This window comes from Dermacentor variabilis, chromosome 4, assembly GCF_050947875.1.
Source record: "Dermacentor variabilis isolate Ectoservices chromosome 4, ASM5094787v1, whole genome shotgun sequence".
Classification (NCBI taxonomy): Eukaryota; Metazoa; Arthropoda; class Arachnida; order Ixodida; family Ixodidae; genus Dermacentor; species Dermacentor variabilis.
Genome location: NC_134571.1, coordinates 129,330,299 through 129,347,666, shown reverse-complemented (window position 1 = coordinate 129,347,666; position 17,368 = coordinate 129,330,299). Strand labels below are relative to the sequence as shown.

At 51.3% G+C, this 17,368-nt stretch overlaps 1 protein-coding gene across 1 annotated transcript in view; it reads left to right on the top strand.

Moving 5' to 3' along the window:
- Window positions 1-17,113, top strand: part of dve (SATB1_N and homeodomain domain-containing protein dve) — a 111,749-nt gene extending 94,636 nt beyond the window's left edge. Inside the window, exons 4-6 of the mRNA XM_075690325.1 lie at window positions 5,704-5,830; window positions 7,210-7,315; window positions 8,239-17,113. Coding sequence (XP_075546440.1) covers window positions 5,704-5,830; window positions 7,210-7,315; window positions 8,239-9,807 — 1,802 coding nt within the window. The 3' untranslated portion in view covers window positions 9,808-17,113. The remainder of the gene's footprint in view (window positions 1-5,703; window positions 5,831-7,209; window positions 7,316-8,238) is intronic.
- Window positions 17,114-17,368: the final 255 nt, after the last annotated feature.

The window sequence follows — 17,368 nt, the reverse complement described above, 5'->3', positions numbered from 1 at the left end:
TGAATACAGTAATTGTGCTTCAACTTTGTTTTGACACGTACACCAGCAAACTGCCGCTCATGACATACATAAGCAGTGACTGCGAAACGGGCTCGTTGGTATGTTCTAGTGCTGACTTTCGGCTAAGTCTTAAGTTAGCGCCGCATGCGTTGCCCTTAGCAAAAGTGTATACGGACCAGGCAGGGATTATGTCATGCTCTGGAAGGCGGATGACACTTCTTAATGACTTTTTTTTTTAAGACTTTGTTGATAACCATGGGAATGCTGAACTTGCCTTCATCGTTGTGCATCCTTCTTCTATGTCATCATCACCCCTTATCCAGCCTTTACGTCCTCGTTTCTCCATCCCCCTGTACAGAGTAGCAGGCTAGATCACACCAGCTCACGCACGGCCTCTCTGCCTTTCTTCAAATAAACTCTCTCTCTCTCGCTCTCTCTATATGCGATGAACCGATTTTCTTCTATGCCTATGAAGGTATCTTGAAATTTAGGACTGCAGTCCAAACTTGACATTGCGAACTTTTCAGTGCAGTCGTCAGTTTCATTTTGTGGGTCTGAATCTCTTCGCGAGCCAATTGTCTTTTCTGTTTCTTTTTTTGCTCACGGTTTAACTTCTGTGTGCTTGTGTCTCACTTTGTCCCGTTGTCGGGCACTGCAATTTACCCATCGTGAGCCAACTAATCCGATAATGTATTTTTGTGCACTTACGAGTGATTGCATCTCACTAAAACAATGCACGCCTGTCAGGAGTGAGGGACAACACAGCACGCTGAAGGTATACAACTTCCTACAGGCTGCCTCGCCTCATGTTTGCTTTTTTTTTCTCTTCTCTGCCTCTTCCTCTCCGTTCTGCAAATGGGGTCGGGATTCGGCCGCCGTATAGGCGCCGCCCCAGCAGCAGTATAGTAGCAAGGTGTGCAGTCTGCGTCAAGGTTTACGGACCGCGGTGTCGGAGAGGAGCCTGAATAATTCCGCAACCTTATCACGCAGCTGGGCATTCCTATGTGCAGCCTTTACTAGCATATATGCGAACAACATACTAATGTGCGGTTTTCTTGGCTACTTTCACAAAGTGCTCGGAAATTCAGCGTTTTCTCGGGTACCGAGGTCCGCACGCTTTAGAAGACGACTCTATACGTTTTCCAAACCGCGGCAGTGGCGACTTTCCTGAAGCCGCAGCGAAAAAAAAAAAAAAACGCTAGACGACGCATCGGCGGTCACTCGGCTCGGTGCGAGAAAACGCGGCCAATGATCCGCCCTAGAAAAGAGAGAAAAGTTATAGGAAGAACGACGGTGGCGACAGAAAAAAGAGGAATACGAGGATGAGATCTACAAAGATCGAGCCGAGAAGACACATCGAGGCGAGGAGCTTCTCTTCGAGGAAGCTTGCGCCGCGAAGAAAAAAAAGGGGGTCGGCGAGCCGCTGTTCAAGCCGCGCCTTCTCCTACTCATCCACGGCGGTGAAAACGAGGATCCTCGCGACGCCGTAAAGAAGAAGTAAAAGAAAAAAAAAACCTTCGGCGAGGATTAGGGAGGCCAGCAGCGGGCAGCCGTCGTTGGCGGCGGATCCGTGCTTGTCGAGGCAAGATAATCTCCGACCCGCCGCGTATAACGGCACGGCGGTGGGCGCGCGACATCCACGTCGTCGTCGCGCGACCCGCAGACTTTCTTCGCCGACTCGTTCGGGCGGGGAAAATGCGACGCAAATACGCCGCCGCAAGACGGAACAAGAAAACGAAGCGAAAGGAGGACGGCGGATAGCGAGCGAACCCGATTACATCTGTTCCTAAATTTCAAAACGCCGCTCATGCATAACCAATGAGAAGAAAGCAGAAGCCGCCGCCGCCGCCGCAAAGTCGCTCACGCTGCACGGTGGGCCGAGCGTGCCCTTTCCCCCCATCGGCCCCGTTATCCCGCGGCTCCTTCTCTCCGCTCGTCGCGTGCGCGCAAGAAGGACGAGACGCGCTTTCTCTCCCTCTCACTCTCACTCCCGAAAGGGAAAAGGAAGAAGAGCCGGCTTTCCCTAACTAACGCGACCCCGCGCACCGCCCCTCCGCGAAACAAGAATCAGCCTTTGGAGAGGGGGGGAGGGGTCAAAAAGCGCAAATTAAAAGAGGCTGGCTAGAGCAGCTACAGCTATATATGTATATATATGTGTGTAAGCTAACGGGAGCCTGCACGAAAACGAGTTCACCCGCGAGGAGGCGCCTCCAAAATCCGCGAATAATAACGGGCTCTCCGTCGCGCACGGCGGCTTCGGCCGGCGGCGGTGCCGGCAAAGCCGATACTTATACGAATGCGCGGATAAGCAGCAGCACCGCGGAGGAGACGACGACGCCGGGGCGAATCAACAGAGAAAAGCGCCCGCCCGCGCATATGCGAACGGATGAGGAGGTGGAGGTCGGCTCCGACGACGACGACGGCGAGGAATTACGCGCGCTAGCCCGGGATAGCGAAAGCTATCCGCCTTCGCAACACGCACTCACCTCTCCCCCCCCCCCCCCCCACTTCCCCTGCGGCTCTTCCACCGCCAGTCCTGCCGAAAAACAGCTAGCGCGTGTACGGTACGCGTCTATAAGCACCGAGCGTGCTGGTGGCTGCGACCTGCCCGAGCGCGAAAAGGTCGCGCGCGCGTTTTCCGCCACGGCGAAAAGAAAGAAAGAAAGGCTCGTTTCTTCCCTTTACTTTTGCTGCTACTGCTGCCGATGTGTCGAGGGTTTTGGCTCAACGGTTACATCCACTGGAGCTAGCCCGTGCGTACCGTATTCTAGAACACTCTACCCGTGCGTGTATGCGTTTTTTTCTTTGGTGGCGTCCCCATCATCCAGTGCTGCATATACGCGCGCTTCCTCCCCCCGTCTCTCTCCTCCGAACTCTGTTTGCCCGCGTTGTCGTTCGAACCGTCGTCGTCGTTATTTCTGCGGGCTTTCCGACGCTCAGCCGCCGATGCGGAGAGAGCGCTCGCCGCATATGCGTTGTGCGCGGTCTTAAGATAATACGACTGCTGAAGGGGGGGGGGGGAGGTGCACCAAGGTAAGAGCGTGCAGTCAGGCATCGTATAGAACGAGAGATGAGCCTACGCAAGAACTAGAAGGGGAAGAAAAATGGAGGAAATTCCGGTGCCTATACGTGAATACAATTCGAGCAGGTATACGCATTATGCCGCAGCCCGATGCGCCGAGAAGTCATCTGCTCAGAACCAGCCTATACCTCCCCCGTCTCATTCCCCCCCTCTCTCTCTCGCACATATACTAGCGGATAACTTTATGAGGCTATACGCTGGCATAATAGCTACGGGGGCGGAGCCTGTGTACTAAGCAGCATCAGGACGCCAAGCAGTCCGGACCAGTTGGATCTCTGTCTTTTTCCCTAAAAGCGGTTTTTGCCCCCTGTCTCCCTCAGACCTCCGTTCCACGGGAGCTACGTCATCGCCTGACGTGGCGGCGTTCACGCCTGCGCGCTTCGGGTCAAGCGGGTAGCCATTTCTGAATTGTGCTAAATTGACATTTTGTGCCCCCGAGGTTTATTTGTACTTGGTGTTTTTTTTTTTTTTTACCTCCAGCTGCCGTCGTAGCTGTTTGCGTTCCGTTTGGTTACTAAAAGATTAGTTTGCGTCTCTCGCTAACGTTAAAGGTCCCCTCACCAGGTGTGGCCGTTTTGAGCTGACAAGCGCAGAGCATACACTGCGTGATAACGATCGTGTCTGCAAAGTATTACATCACTACGCGCCGCGGGAAGATCTGAAATTCCAAACCGGACGCCGTTTTTCCTTCTCGCAGCCGTCGCACTCCAAGCCAGACGGTGACGTCGCTACGTGCTCGTGTCCGCAGTGTGACGTCGCTCGTAGTGACACGTGACTTCGATAATTATTCAATAATAATAATAATTAGTTTGGTTCAAAATCCGTCCCTCAAATTTTAAAGCGACAGCTTTCTTTGCTCTCAACTTTGCGGTGTGCCAGTTTCTGGCCGTTAACTGCCGACTTGGGAGTGCTACTAGGCGCTGAATGAAAGTAACCGCGAACGGGCCTGTATAACCCTTGTATGGTGACAGATTATGCACACCTTAGTTCGGCGTAACAAATCATTAACTTCCTACATAAAACCTCAACACGTAACGTCGGCCCACAGGCATCTCTGAAAGTCACAGATCTGTTAATGAAATGGGGAAAATATATTTAACGCACTCTTTGATTTTCTTTATGTCCTTTGATTTAGCCACTCTTGGTGTGCTACTGAGTGTTGGCTCGTTCTTTGCCAATCCGCCAGAATGGGCATGACCGTTTACGATACCTACATAAAACTTGTCAAACCAAACCAAATCAGTCTTTATATAGCATCACATAAGGCATTACCAGTAAACTAATCTGAGCTTCAGATTGATTTCAACGTGTGCATTGGACGTACATGCAATATCAACAAGGCTGGATTGAAGAGTTAAGAGAAGAAAATCAGACAAGAGAGATAAGGCATGGAGATTTAATGAAGCTGTTGTGAAAATACAATAAACATGTACAGGCGCCGACAAAAGTGGTATACTCCACGCAGCGGGAGCCGGAGCAACGGCAAACCGCATCGCAGCAGGCGGCATCTGGGATCGAGACAGCCAATGGGTGCCCTTTATTATCTGCAGCCATGTCGCTTGACGCGTGTCAATGTAGATGGCGTCGCGATGCAGTGTGCCGCTGCTCCGGCTCCCGCTGCGTGGAGTATGCCACTTTTGTCGGCGCCTGTACATATGTAGATACAGTAGTGTGTGTGTGTGTGTGTGTGTGTGTGTGTGTGTGTGTGTGTGTGTGTGTGTGTGTGTGTGTGTGTTTTACCGCATACCATTATATATGCTGAAGGACGCTTGCACAGCTGTCACAAAGATATCGACACATTGGTTCTACTGTTTTAAAATATTTATTAGCCAGGCTTGCCACCTTGTATATTGTGGGAATTGAATTATATGCAAGTTAGGAGGCCCTATATTCATGCATATACTGCAGCACTGACTTGTGAAATATGCATCGTCCATATAAGCCATCACTCACAGTCCTCAGTTTGTGCATTCGTAACTTCATATATTATAAGTGCATTTTCGGGGCCAGTCTTTGACGCCAGGACATGTCCAAGCTATAGATGGCCGGCATCATTTCAACATCGCTTTGTTTTGCCTTTTACACAGCGTTAGTATGGCCGAAGAGAAAAGCATTCAGCCCAAAGCGATGCTACAGCATACAGCATTTAGCTGCTTACAGCTTTAACTGCTTAAATGCTTACAGCATTTAGTTCAAAGCATTCAGCTAAAGCATTAATAGTAGTCATGACTGTTACGCATTGCAGCAAGCAAAGTAAAGCAATATGCGGTGTTACGCAGTGCTCCTTGATATTGCTTGTTTTGAAACAAAAATTTATTTGACATGTCTTTCGCATTGTGTTTGATGTTGATTGGCCTCCTACCTGCTTGGACCCAAGGGTCTGCACTATGTGATTGATTGATTGATTGAAACAAAGAAACAAACCCGGGGAAGTAGGCAAAGGGAACATCACTTCAGTACGTAAATGATGGTGCCCTTCTTTAGGTTCGTGCTCAGAGTCTGAAGGACCGTGCAGGCCCCATCAGAAACTGCGCCCCCTCCCCGACTCCCCACCCGCAACTCTTGCACGTGCTTGAAGAGAGCGGCTCGTTGACGAACGCGTGTGCTTGTGGCGCCCGCAGGCGTGGTGCAGATCAAGAACTGGAAGCCCCTGTCCTTCGACCAGATCACCGAGCTGCCGGAGGCCACCGTGGGAGACATGCTCAGCGACCTGGTGCAGGTGGCCACTCTCAGGATACGCCTGTACAGGTGCGTCTTGCGCGGCGGTACGCGCCGTGTCGTGTATGTGTGTGTACACCACGTGGCGAGCTTCGGCGCGTGCGCGGTGAGCGTGTGTACTTAGGACGTTCGCTGCACCTGTGGCAGGTAGGGTAGCCATTGATTCGGCTGGTAGTTGTGGGCGCGCCGCGATTATGAAATTGACGCTGTCTTTAGTTCTCCGGTTTTACGGAGTTTCCAGTGTATACCCGCGCACCGGTGGCGCGTTTCAGTGCATGCCTCTTAAAAACTGTGGCAGTTACTGGACGCTTACACGCTTCGCTAATTCCCGAAGACGTTGCAAGGTATGTATACCCGTGCGTGAACGATTTCGCGGTCAGCAGGTATTCGCTGGTACGTTCCGCGACGGAGAGCGACGTAGTCGTGAACCTGTTCTCCGGATGCGAGCTTGGCACGTAGCCACTGGGCTTATGTTGATGATCAAGCATCTACCACACCTTACGGCGCAAGTATGTGTATCTGTACGTAACTGTGGTCAGAGGCATGCTGCTTTTTCTTTTTTTTAAAGTGCAATGTCCGCAGTGCCCTGCCTACCGTCCGCACCATTAAGTACAGAAGACGTTCGCGTCCTTAAGTCTTAGTGCATGCGACAGGGTGGCTTTGTACCGCGGTTGCACGGCCGGAGATGCAGGTGCCGCTCACGTGCAGTGAGATGTAGTAAAAAACATATTCTCTCTGTGTCTGTCGTAGATAAGCTTTACGCCTTTGCGTGACGCTGGCCGACGCACGGAACAATGGATGAAAGTATAGCGAACACGAAGCTTTTTTTATTATTTCATTCTGTCTCACTGGTCATGCTCTTTTCGACGCCCTGGCGCTGGTGGCAAGCTCCTCCAGGGCCCGGAGGAACCTGCTCTGCCGATCGGGGAGCCGAAAGGTCGTGGCTGTATTGCAATTGGCATCTGGTTGCTTTGTTTTGCTCTCGGTTGAAATCCGACCCTCTTTTTTTTTTGCGAGCAAACCGCCCGCGCTATACTCCCGCGTGAAGTGACTTGGGGAATCCCCCTCACCTTGCCGTGCCCGATCATTGCTGATGCTTGCCTCGCAGGGTCTTAGTAGCTATCGTTTGCCCCGGCGTACGAATGAACGCTTTCTTCGTTGCAGTGTCTCACTCAAGAGTCCGTTTGTTTCTTTGCATCCTCGGTAGACGAAGGCTCGAGTAGTCTTTTTCAGTTTCGTGTGTTCGCTTATCTACCAGCGCGATCTGTCGTGAAAACGAGCGGGGAGCATGAGAGAGAGAGAGAGCGAGCGAGAGAAAGAGCGCGCGCGCGCAGACACGCGCAACGCTCTCGGGGGTTCGACCCCCCGCCCGGCGACCACCCAGTGCGGTGTTGTGTTGGTCGTTGCAGCCGGCCCAAGCCCAACGTGGTGAACGACGTGAAGGAGAAGCTCCTTCAGGTGCTGCTGGCTCAGTCGCATTCGCTGCTGCTGAGTTCTGGCTGCCCCATCGACCAGGTACGTACGCACAGGCACACTTCTGTACTGCGTGCTTCTTATATACGCCTGCACCTTCCTTAGCTTGGAAGTCCTGCTTGCACGAACTTTCCCGAGTATATCCTTAGCGGTAACGGCGCATGTCCAACTGAAATGGTTGACGGACTTACACGTGGATTGTCGGGAAGGCGCGCTGAGCTCCTTTTGCTTTTGCGAAAAGAAAAAAAAAAAGCCGCAGTTTCGCCCGAAAGGTGAAGCATTAATTGCGGGCAAGGTTAGTGGTTCTATCGGCCGTATGAACTGCTGTAAATATTCGCTCACTAACTAAAATTACAAGCATGGAGTCACGCGGGCAACCGGCTAGCGTGAACGCATCTTAACGAATGCGGACACTCGCTGTCAGGACGCTGACATGATGAAGAGCGGCGGCGGCGGCAGCAGCAGCGGCGGGCGAATTCCCCTTCGCGCTGCCTCTCGCTTTAGCGGGAACCAGGAGCGCGGGTAAATGGCGCACACGAAGCCATCAGCCATGTTGGGTCGCCTAAACATTGCACCCACCGAAGGCCACCTCCAAGGTAGGGCGAACGCCGCCGCGCCATGCGCAGCCACGGCCGGAGTAGAAGAGAATCGCGCTAACCTGCTCCGCATTATATGCAGAATGCCTGATGATGATCGTTTCTTTGTGCCTAGTCACTCTTCAGTCACTTGCCGTAGAATAGCGCGGTTGCCGTTGATCATCTAAGGCCTAAGAGGCTCTTGAGCCACAGAAACCGACGTCGACGTGCGCTTGCTTTGTGCCGTCCGCCAGAAACTGCGCGTACACGCTCATGCGTTGCGCGCGCGCTTGTTTTGAATTACATTTTCTTTTGTTCTCCTCCTCTCCCTGTCGTCTCGCCACGGCATACGACCCCCCTCCCCTCCCTTACTTCCCTTCCTCGGCACAGACGACGCTAGCGGCTCTCAGCAAGGGCAAGGCCGAGTGGGAAATCTCCGAGGACACACGCAAGAAGTTCGACCAGTGGTACCTGCACCAGGTGTTCCAGCACTGTCGCCAGGTGGCGCTTCTGCAGCACCAACTCCAGCAGCAGCACCTTCAGCAACAGCAGAAGCACGCCTCTCCGGTGGTGCCGCCGCCTCCCCGGCTTCTGCAGCTGAGCCTGTCCCAACCGCCTCTCCAGGCGCAGCCCCCGCCGCCTTCTTCCTCTTCTTCCGTTTCGAACGCTGCGCAACCCGTTAGCTTAATCACCACGCCGCCACCAGCCGGAGCACCGCCCGGGACCCAACAGTCGCAGCAACAGCAGCAGCAGAACCAGCACCCGGTGTGTCTGCAACAGTCCCTGAGCGCCGGCGGCGGCTGTTCCTCGTCGCGGACGCGCATCCGCACCTCCTTCGACCCGGAGCTCGAGTTGCCCAAGCTGCACCGTTGGTTCGCGGAGAACCAGCACCCGTCGAGGCTCACCATCCAGCAGTACGTGCGCGAGCTGAATTCGCTGGACTCGCGTCGCGGACGCAAGCCCCTCGACGTGAACAACGTTGTGTACTGGTTCAAGAACGCGCGGGCGGCGCACAAGCGGGCCGAGCTCAAGCTCTCTTCCGGCGTCTCCACCGGCGCAACCTCATTGGGTGCTGTGGGCGACGGCGGCCCAGCGTCTTCGACGCTGAGCAACGGCTTCCTGCCTCCGCTATGGAGCCCCGCTTGGGACTGCGGGATGTACTCTACGCAGGACTCGGATGACGGGTTTCGCCAGCACAGGAACAGCAACGGCTTCTCTTCGTCCGCCTCGGCGCTCGGCGGCGCCGGCGAAGCGGCGACCATGATGATGCACGAGGACTCGTTCGAAGACGACGACGATTCGCCACCGCCAAGCCCCGAGGCGACGCTGGACCTGTCGGTGCGCGGCCGCAACGGTGTCCTGGTAAAGGAGGAGCCTCGGGACTCGCAAGGGAGCAGCGACATGGAAGAGGACGAAGGCGGCGGGGGCGGCGGAGTGGCGGGCGGCGACGATACTCCCCAGGACAGCGACGACGACGAATCGCGGTGCCAGAGCGGCGCGACGACGGCGTCCTCGGGGGCGACGTCGGGGTGTGCGGCGGCGCGCGTCGATTCCCCGGGCGGGCTCCGCGACGAGCGCCGCAAGCGGAACCGGACCTTCATCGACCCGGTGACCGAAGTGCCGCGCCTCGAGCGCTGGTTCGCGCTCAACACGCACCCTTCGCACGCGCAAATCGTGCGCCACACGGACGAGCTGAACAGTGCGCCGTACAGGAAGCGGTTCCCGCGGCTCGAGCCCCGCAACGTGCAGTTCTGGTTCAAGAACCGCCGGGCCAAGTGCAAGCGGCTCGCCACCGCACAGCCACAGCGGCCTTCCTCCGCGTCGCCCAACCCAAAGTCGGCGACGGGAGGCTCCGGCGGCGGTGGTGGCGAGACCGCTGCTTCTTCGGCGAGCGCGGCGAGCTCTCCCCGGGACGCGGGCGTCCGGTCGCCGCTGCCCCAGCAGGCGAGCGGCCAGTGACGCCGCAGGTCGCCGGGCGTGCTCGCCGTCGTGCGGGAGGACTCCTAGTCAGACTGCGGCTGGCCCCGCCCCCCTCTACGCCGCGCGCGCAGTAACGCTCACCTGCTTGCTCGCTCTCTCTCTCTCACACACGCTCTGTCTCCCCCTCTCTCTCACGCTCGATCGTTAGAACCAGCGACTACCCGATGTAGTTATGGGGTGGTGCTTAGGGCCACATGCAATCAAGCCTGTACCGGATGTGAGAAAGGTCGCGCGGGAAGGTCCCGTTGGCCTACGGTCCACCGTCTGGTATCGCTGCTGCAAGGGTGTGTTCACACTGGAGTCGTCGGTCGCCGTGAACTTGGGCATAGAACTTTATGAATCAGTTTACTCCCTGAAGGCAAGTTTGGTAGCTGAAGGCGGCTAAAGCAAGAAGCATTTCCTTCAGATTAAATTTGATTTTTCTTGGGGAATACCAGTTTTAGCACTTGCCATGCAGACTCTGGCCCTTCGCTTTTCTCTACTTCGTAGCTTGTTGCAATGATTTTGGCTTGCCCTGTCGTAATGGCAACAAGTGTTCTCCAGTGGAGCCTTCTGACATTAGCAGGGCCACACAATCCACTTGTCCTAGTTTTGCTAGCCTGTAATGTTTGCTCATTTCACAGACTTCCTTGAATCACGGAGACTGATTTAGACTCCCAGAATCTATTGATACCGACATGCCTATGCTATGCTTCCACACCTCAGCTGTGAATGCACCCTTATTGTTTCCTTGTTACCTTGTATTAGTTATTATTTACATTCTGTGTATAATTGTTGTAGTGTACACACAGGCTGATCATCTAAGTGTGACCGATTGCCCTCGTAGCAAGTCTTTTGCCTGCAGCTTGGATTCATTATTTAACAATGAAATTGTGCGTTTCTCCTTTATTGTTGATTTTTTGCATTCCTCAGCTCTTTGAAGTGGCAAGTGTGGAAAGAAGGAAAAAGGGGGACTGAAGTCAAGGGAAACCTATTTAACAGTTAAAGCTTTCATTTGTTGTAACATATATAGCTAATTTCTTGCTTGGCTTTTTTGGCACTAAAATTGAGGGGTGAGGTAGAGGGAAGCCTTAAATTTTTAAATTTCGGCATGTTAGTAATAATGACATTACATGCATCATTCATATTTGCCTTCTGAATGTCACCAATATCGATGCCAATTTTACATGGCTCGTATATTGTTTGCAAATAGTGGCAGTCAGCTACCAAGTGCCAAGATTAGCGCACTGATAGTTTGGTTTCCTTTAACCGAAACTGGCTCAGAGGACCCTAAGGTAGTAGTTTCAACTTAATGAATATTGCTGCTTTGTTTCCTGTGTAATGTGTAATGTGCGTACAAAGCTCCTATTTTAAGAGGATATTGTTTCACATAACTGTAATCATAAGTTTTTAGGAGTGCTTTTAATATTGCCCTTAAAAGAACAAGTTTGATTATGTAATTTCATGTTACCTTGTAATGTTGTGCTGCCAGCTTTGTGACTGCATGTTCTAGCTTTAACAACTCTGTCATGACGCTCTCACTTTGCCCAGTAATGCTTAAAAGATGCACTTGGATTTTGCATAGGTTGCATTAATGTAACAGCCGTGGCACTCTACAATCAAAAGCTGTGTTACTTTCATTTGTTAGGTGTTTTTCCATCAGCGTCGTATTTCTTTCACTGTAACAGCAATAAGCCTTTCCTCCTCTGTGAATTTCTGCAGTGTTTGTCCACTCAGGTCTCCGTTGATGGGAACTCTGTGATGCAGTCTATGCAATTTGACGAAGGGTCAGAGGAAACATATTGACATCTTGCAATAATTAAAAATGCCCATAGAAAGAAACAGTAACCATGTTACAGGCCAACAAGCTACTGTTACTTGTATTTGGCAGTTGCAGCAGCCTCTGTTGAGGTGTCATGCTCCCCTTTTATGACATGACGGTTTTAATTTAAGGCTCAAACTTGTCCCGCTTTTGTGTTAGGTGTGTTTTGTAATTTGGTGAGTCGGTGTGTGTTATTGTAGGTTTCAGCGTTGCCGGCTTCCACTCGCACCACCACCACATCATTGGCAGATGTGTTTTCATGGAAGCGAGAGAGCAAAGATTGTTGTCTTCTGTATCAGGATTTCTGTTAGGAGGCCATTTTCCAACGTTCATTGTGCAGCGAGCATTAGGAGCAGAACGAACAGCACACTGAAAGGACTTCGTGTATCCATATATAGTCTGTCGTGTAACATTTAGTTCAGGTCCTAGTTTGAAGGTGTGGCTGCCCAGTGTTTGTTATGGGCCGCATAGTTCACAGGCGAGGAAGTAGTTTAAGCATGTTGCACCTTGGTTCCAACGAGCATGGCCAACTAGATTTTATGTGGGTTTACGTTTGAGAGAGAGAGAGAAAGAAACGGGCCACATAGTTCGTTGTGGACCACCTCTTCTGACGTCTGCAAAGAGATGCCCGCTGTTCGATTTTTCAGAGCATGGCTAGTTCCTTCTAGGGGTGTGCAATACAGAAGCAACACGCATTGCAGCCTTAATTTTTTTTTTTGATCCTCACTTCCAAAATTTTATTTGTGGGCATAGAGTTCATTTGTCTTTGTCCATAAATGTTGTCCGTGAAAATCGTGAGGTGTGCCTGCTCACAGAGCTATGACTAACCAATCACTGGCCTTCTTGTGTTCCTCATAAAACTACTTGTTTCAAGAGTTTTACTTATCCCTGATTGAGCATCTCCATGTATGACTGTTTTCTTTATCAGTTTCCCCATGTGTATTGATTTCCATGTTCAGCACTTCATGCACCCTGAATATCACATGACTATAGGTTCCTTCTGTTCATTGGTTTGGGATCTCTCTTTTTGCCTGTCCTTACACATACTATTGCAGTTTACGGGGTACCGAAACAATGGAGACCTGGACGCAAGCAGTTGCAGCGTCATCATGTGGCAGTTCGTTGAACCAAAGTGTGCCAGAAACGTTCTTTGTTTCACTTTTCCATGCCGTTCTCGTCGAAGGAAACAAAACGAAACTTTACATTCCCTACTGTGCTGCTGCTGACGCTTCTACGGAAGATGCTGTGTAGCACATAACCCTTTCATTGCAATAATAGTTTTTGGCACTCGGGTTCAACGCACCGTCACCGCCGCCAGCGCTGCTGCTCTCGCCTGCGGCTCCTGTAACCCGTAAATGGCAATACACATGCACAGTAGGGTTCGAACACTGTAGTGTGTGTGGGTGATTCCTGGAAAAAAGCCTCTGCTCTTCAGTGGGCTAAAGCTGGTGGCACCTGCTGATGCCAATCGTTTCCTATGCCCGTGGTCTCCGAGTCTTTAGGTCTGCAGTACTTCGTGCCAGCGGGTTCTTCTTCCTCAGGTCGCCGCAGTCGAACGTTCCTTTGCTTATACTCTCGTTCTACACTATTGATGTGTGCGAATTTGTTGGTGTGACAGGTTCGGAATCCGCTTGCCTGTTGCGAGTCTGTTCTCGTTTATTTCCGCTCAGGCGATTGTTTCCTTAGGCTTTCCGAGTACTCATTAACTTGTCAAACCGTGTCTTGAGTTTCTTGGCGTTAGATTTGTATTATCCACGTCGCAGCGTCTCTCAACTGGCGTCGTGGGTTCATTCGGAAGTCGGCAGTATACACGTGCGCTGCCTTTCCGGGACGATATTTACGACGGAAGGAGCAGTTTTCGCGCTTGCTGAAGTTCTTCGACTCCCGCGCACAAATCGGTCGCTTTTTTTTTTTCGATTATCGATCGCCATACCAAAGGCTTGATTTAGGCAGCGTCACCGATATGAGAAGCAGTGCTTGGAATTCACTGTATCGCCTCGTTTTTTCTAATTTTTTTTTAGCTGCGGCGCGTATATTTTACAAAATGTTTAACGAGCTCGCTTGTTACTGTCATAGCTAGCTGCTTGCTCACATATGTATAGGTAGTAAAATGTGCATGTAGTGCAAGTGATATGTAAACGAATTCTCCCCATCTCTCCGCCATTTCAAGATTGTTTAGCAAAATCCTTTGCAGTTTTCCTTCACCTAATGTGTTTGCCGATTTGGAGCTGCGGCTTATACAAATGCATCTCCATATGTCTATATAGCAGGGCGTTCTTACACTCTGCGCCAAAGATCTTGTTTCCGTGTTTTATATATTATATATATTTTTTTCGTCACACTATACAGCTCAGACTCTGAAGTTTAACCGCATCTATCACTTTCCGCGATGTGAAAGTAAAAAATTGGCGTCCACCCGAGCGTGGCAGGAAGCCACGTAAAGAACCACGTTCGGGTTTTTCAGAGAGCAAGCTTCGCGGTTGAATAAGTGTTAAATAAATAAATAAAATAAACGAATAAATGGCCACGGGGGCGGAAACCGGGGCGAACGCCTTTTCGAGGCGGTAGCTCTACCGTCTTGAGATAACCAGGAGGCCATAGCCGATCGCAGGGCGAAGCCGAATTCATCGGCAACCCGCAGCGCAGGGACACTGAATGTGGCAAGTATCCGGAAATGCAGAAAAGTGCGCGTGGTCTAGGCGATAAAAAAAACTTGGAGCTTAAGCTTCGCCTTAAGAGTGGAACCCGATAGCGTTCAAGGACTCCTTACTGCTTTTCATGCTTTCCGGCATCTGCAGCTTATGTAACCGTAACGTGTACAGGAAAACGCTGGCTGCAAACGCTATGCACGAAGACGAGCTCTCTGGTAGAAACGCGGCCTCTTGCGTGGGTCGATCTCCCGTTATTGTTTCGCACTTATAATATTTCGCTCTGAGAGGAGCTAAGATAAAGGACGTGCGCTGTCGGTGTTTTCTTCCCGTTGCATTTGTTTATGCGCTGCCGTTCTTGAAATACCAAGAATTAACTCTGTAAAGTATGAAAGACAATGTGTGAGCAACTTTGGTGGTAGAGAAGCGGTTGGGTATGCGTGGTTCGAAATTTGGTTCGTAATTCTTTTTGCCGAGGCTACGCTGGACGCCGACGCGTGACGTCGGCGCCGGATTTTGCGCAACACGAGCTCCTTAACGCTATCGCGTTAAAACGACTACGCAACATACTATGCTGGTCAGCCCAAAGCTGAAAGCTTTGTTGGATGATGTACGTGAACGCAGCTTTGTTTCCATCACGCGTCGGGCCTCGCGGATGTGGTAACCAGCTTGCGACTAAGCACCGATCGTAGCATGCGACTGAGTTAGCGTCCGCATGGAGCTGTTTCCCTTCACGCTGCGTAGATGCAGCAGAAGCGTTTCATTGCCACCAGCAAACGTGGAGCTTAACAAACTTCCCGAACTGAGGGAGGGACGCCGTGGTTAGAGTCCGAGTAGCAGCGCGTGAACTTGTGAACCGTGGCACGCTTATGGAGCGCTCTGCACAACTATGAGTCTCGATATGTCGTTCATCGTCTGCAGACAATCAACGGACGATTAATATCACGCCTAAAATAGAAACTCGGACTTTATTTGTAGAGGGTCACTTAGACCCACGACGTTACATTTTTAACCCTTGACTATGGTAGGGCCGTAGGTTACGGCGAAAAAAAAATATATTGTGAGACAAAGCAGCCCCGTAAAAAAAATTGGTTCCTACACAATTTGTACGTATGGGCAGAAACTAATCAATTCATAAGGATTGGGGTGTCAGCAAAGGCAGCTTCCCATTCGATCACAAACTCTGGTGTGCGAGAAGTCTCCACCTACAGGGCCTAGCGGCGGCTGTAATAGTGCTGTCGCGTAATGACGGCTTTGACTAAGCGTGTGCCAGTGTGGTAATCTCTGGATTGAAACCACCGACTCCGATTTTCGCAGAAGAGCGTCTCGGCAAGCTTTCGCTACCGCGCCCGTAGTGATTTCGAATTGGCTCCCAATATATAGGAAAGTGAGCTTACTGTCCTACGACACTGTTCTGTTGTATTCTTTATCACTTTTTTTTGTTTTGACGAAGGGCAGAGTGCATTCTCATATCGGTGACGTAATCGGCGTTCGGTGATTGCTTCCTCTCTGCCGTGTACATTTTGCCGGCCCGAAGCTCGCCCTCGCTACCTAAGGGACTAATGCCTTACTATGCCGCTGGACACGGCCGCAAGCGCAATAACGTACTGCGTGCGTATACATGCACTTTAGTAGTCCTTGCACCTTTCGTTAGAGAAATACGTGCGTTGCATGCTTTATACCGTGCCCGTGTTTCTCTTGTTGATGGGCGCTTTTGATTCTCGCGCGTCCTTACTATTTTAGCGCTTTTCGTATTGTTCCTCGGGAATAGCGTTAGATGGCGGTTAGATACGGCAGGGCGAGTCCCAGTGTTTCATTCTCGTGGGCGAGGTTTCTGACGTCACCGAAGGTAAATACGTAGAAGGCTGCGCTTCGCGCAAGCCTCTTTTAGACGCTCGTGGCTTGCCGCCGCTCGGTAGCAGAATGGTCGCCCGTTCGACTCCCGTTAATGGGGCTTTGCGACCGGGCTCAGACGTAGCAGAAGCGCAGGAAAGCCCACGTTTTAAGATTTCGTTTCGCATTGTAGAGTACCTAGGAAGCAAAAAAAAAAAAAAAAATCGCGCTGGCGTTCGTTCGTGGCTTTTGTGAATGTTCCGAACACCGCCGACTGATCCATACACTGGGACTCGCCGCTTTTTTTTTTTTATTTTTTCGTGAAGGATGTGATTGAAGTGAGAGTGTACGATGATGAATGCACTGTCCCGGTGATGTGTTTTACATTGTTTATTTTTGCTGGCCACTGCATTGCTGGCCGTTTGTGCTTGTGGAGCTGGGAGAGAGAGGGAGTTTCTTTTTGTGTGTGCGTGTGTGCGCGTCCCAGTGTGACCGTTGATTTTATTTTTGTGCACGCCTGCGATCAAATGAGCAGGGAGGCAGCCAGCGTGTTTAAGCTGCGCCCTGTCGCACTGCTCGAATACCGGTGACTTCGTAATTTGTTTTGTACATACACTCGCATTGTATTCCTTATTTACGCGTTTCGGTGTTACAAGGAGGAAAAAAAAAAGAAGCTGGTGCAGAGCTAAAGAGAGAGAGAGAGAGAGAGAGAGAGAAGCGGAGAAAAAGAGGGAGAGAGAGCAATACATCACCTCGAGTGCGTAGCAAGCTGTTTGACTGGTGTAAATACATTGTGCGTTGGCAGCAGTGGAGGACATAACGGACTCAGCGGACACACATACAGACACTCATGTCAATATAACAAAGCACACGTAGTCGCCTCATCGGCCGAAAACAAAGCGAGCCTAATGACTAAAGCAATAACTCTATAGAAGGGCAAGGTGTATAGAACCGTAATAAGGCGTCCCACGAGGTACCGCCACTCGTTATTTTTTATTCACGACCCCTCTGTGCTCGTGTGTGTATCATCGCGACGAGAAAGCCACCGCGTGCAAGGGAGAAAAGCCGCTACAAAGGGGCCCCCCTATCGCCGAATTCGTCGTGACGCGTGGGAGAGGCGAGGCTTTAGTGATTGAGACACTAAAAAGACCGCCGCTGGATCAGGTGAAAGTTGTTGTGCTAGTTCATTCGTTGAAAAAGCTTGGAAAAAACTAGTGGGAAATGGGAAAGAGGAACTGAATCTTCCTCATTATTATTA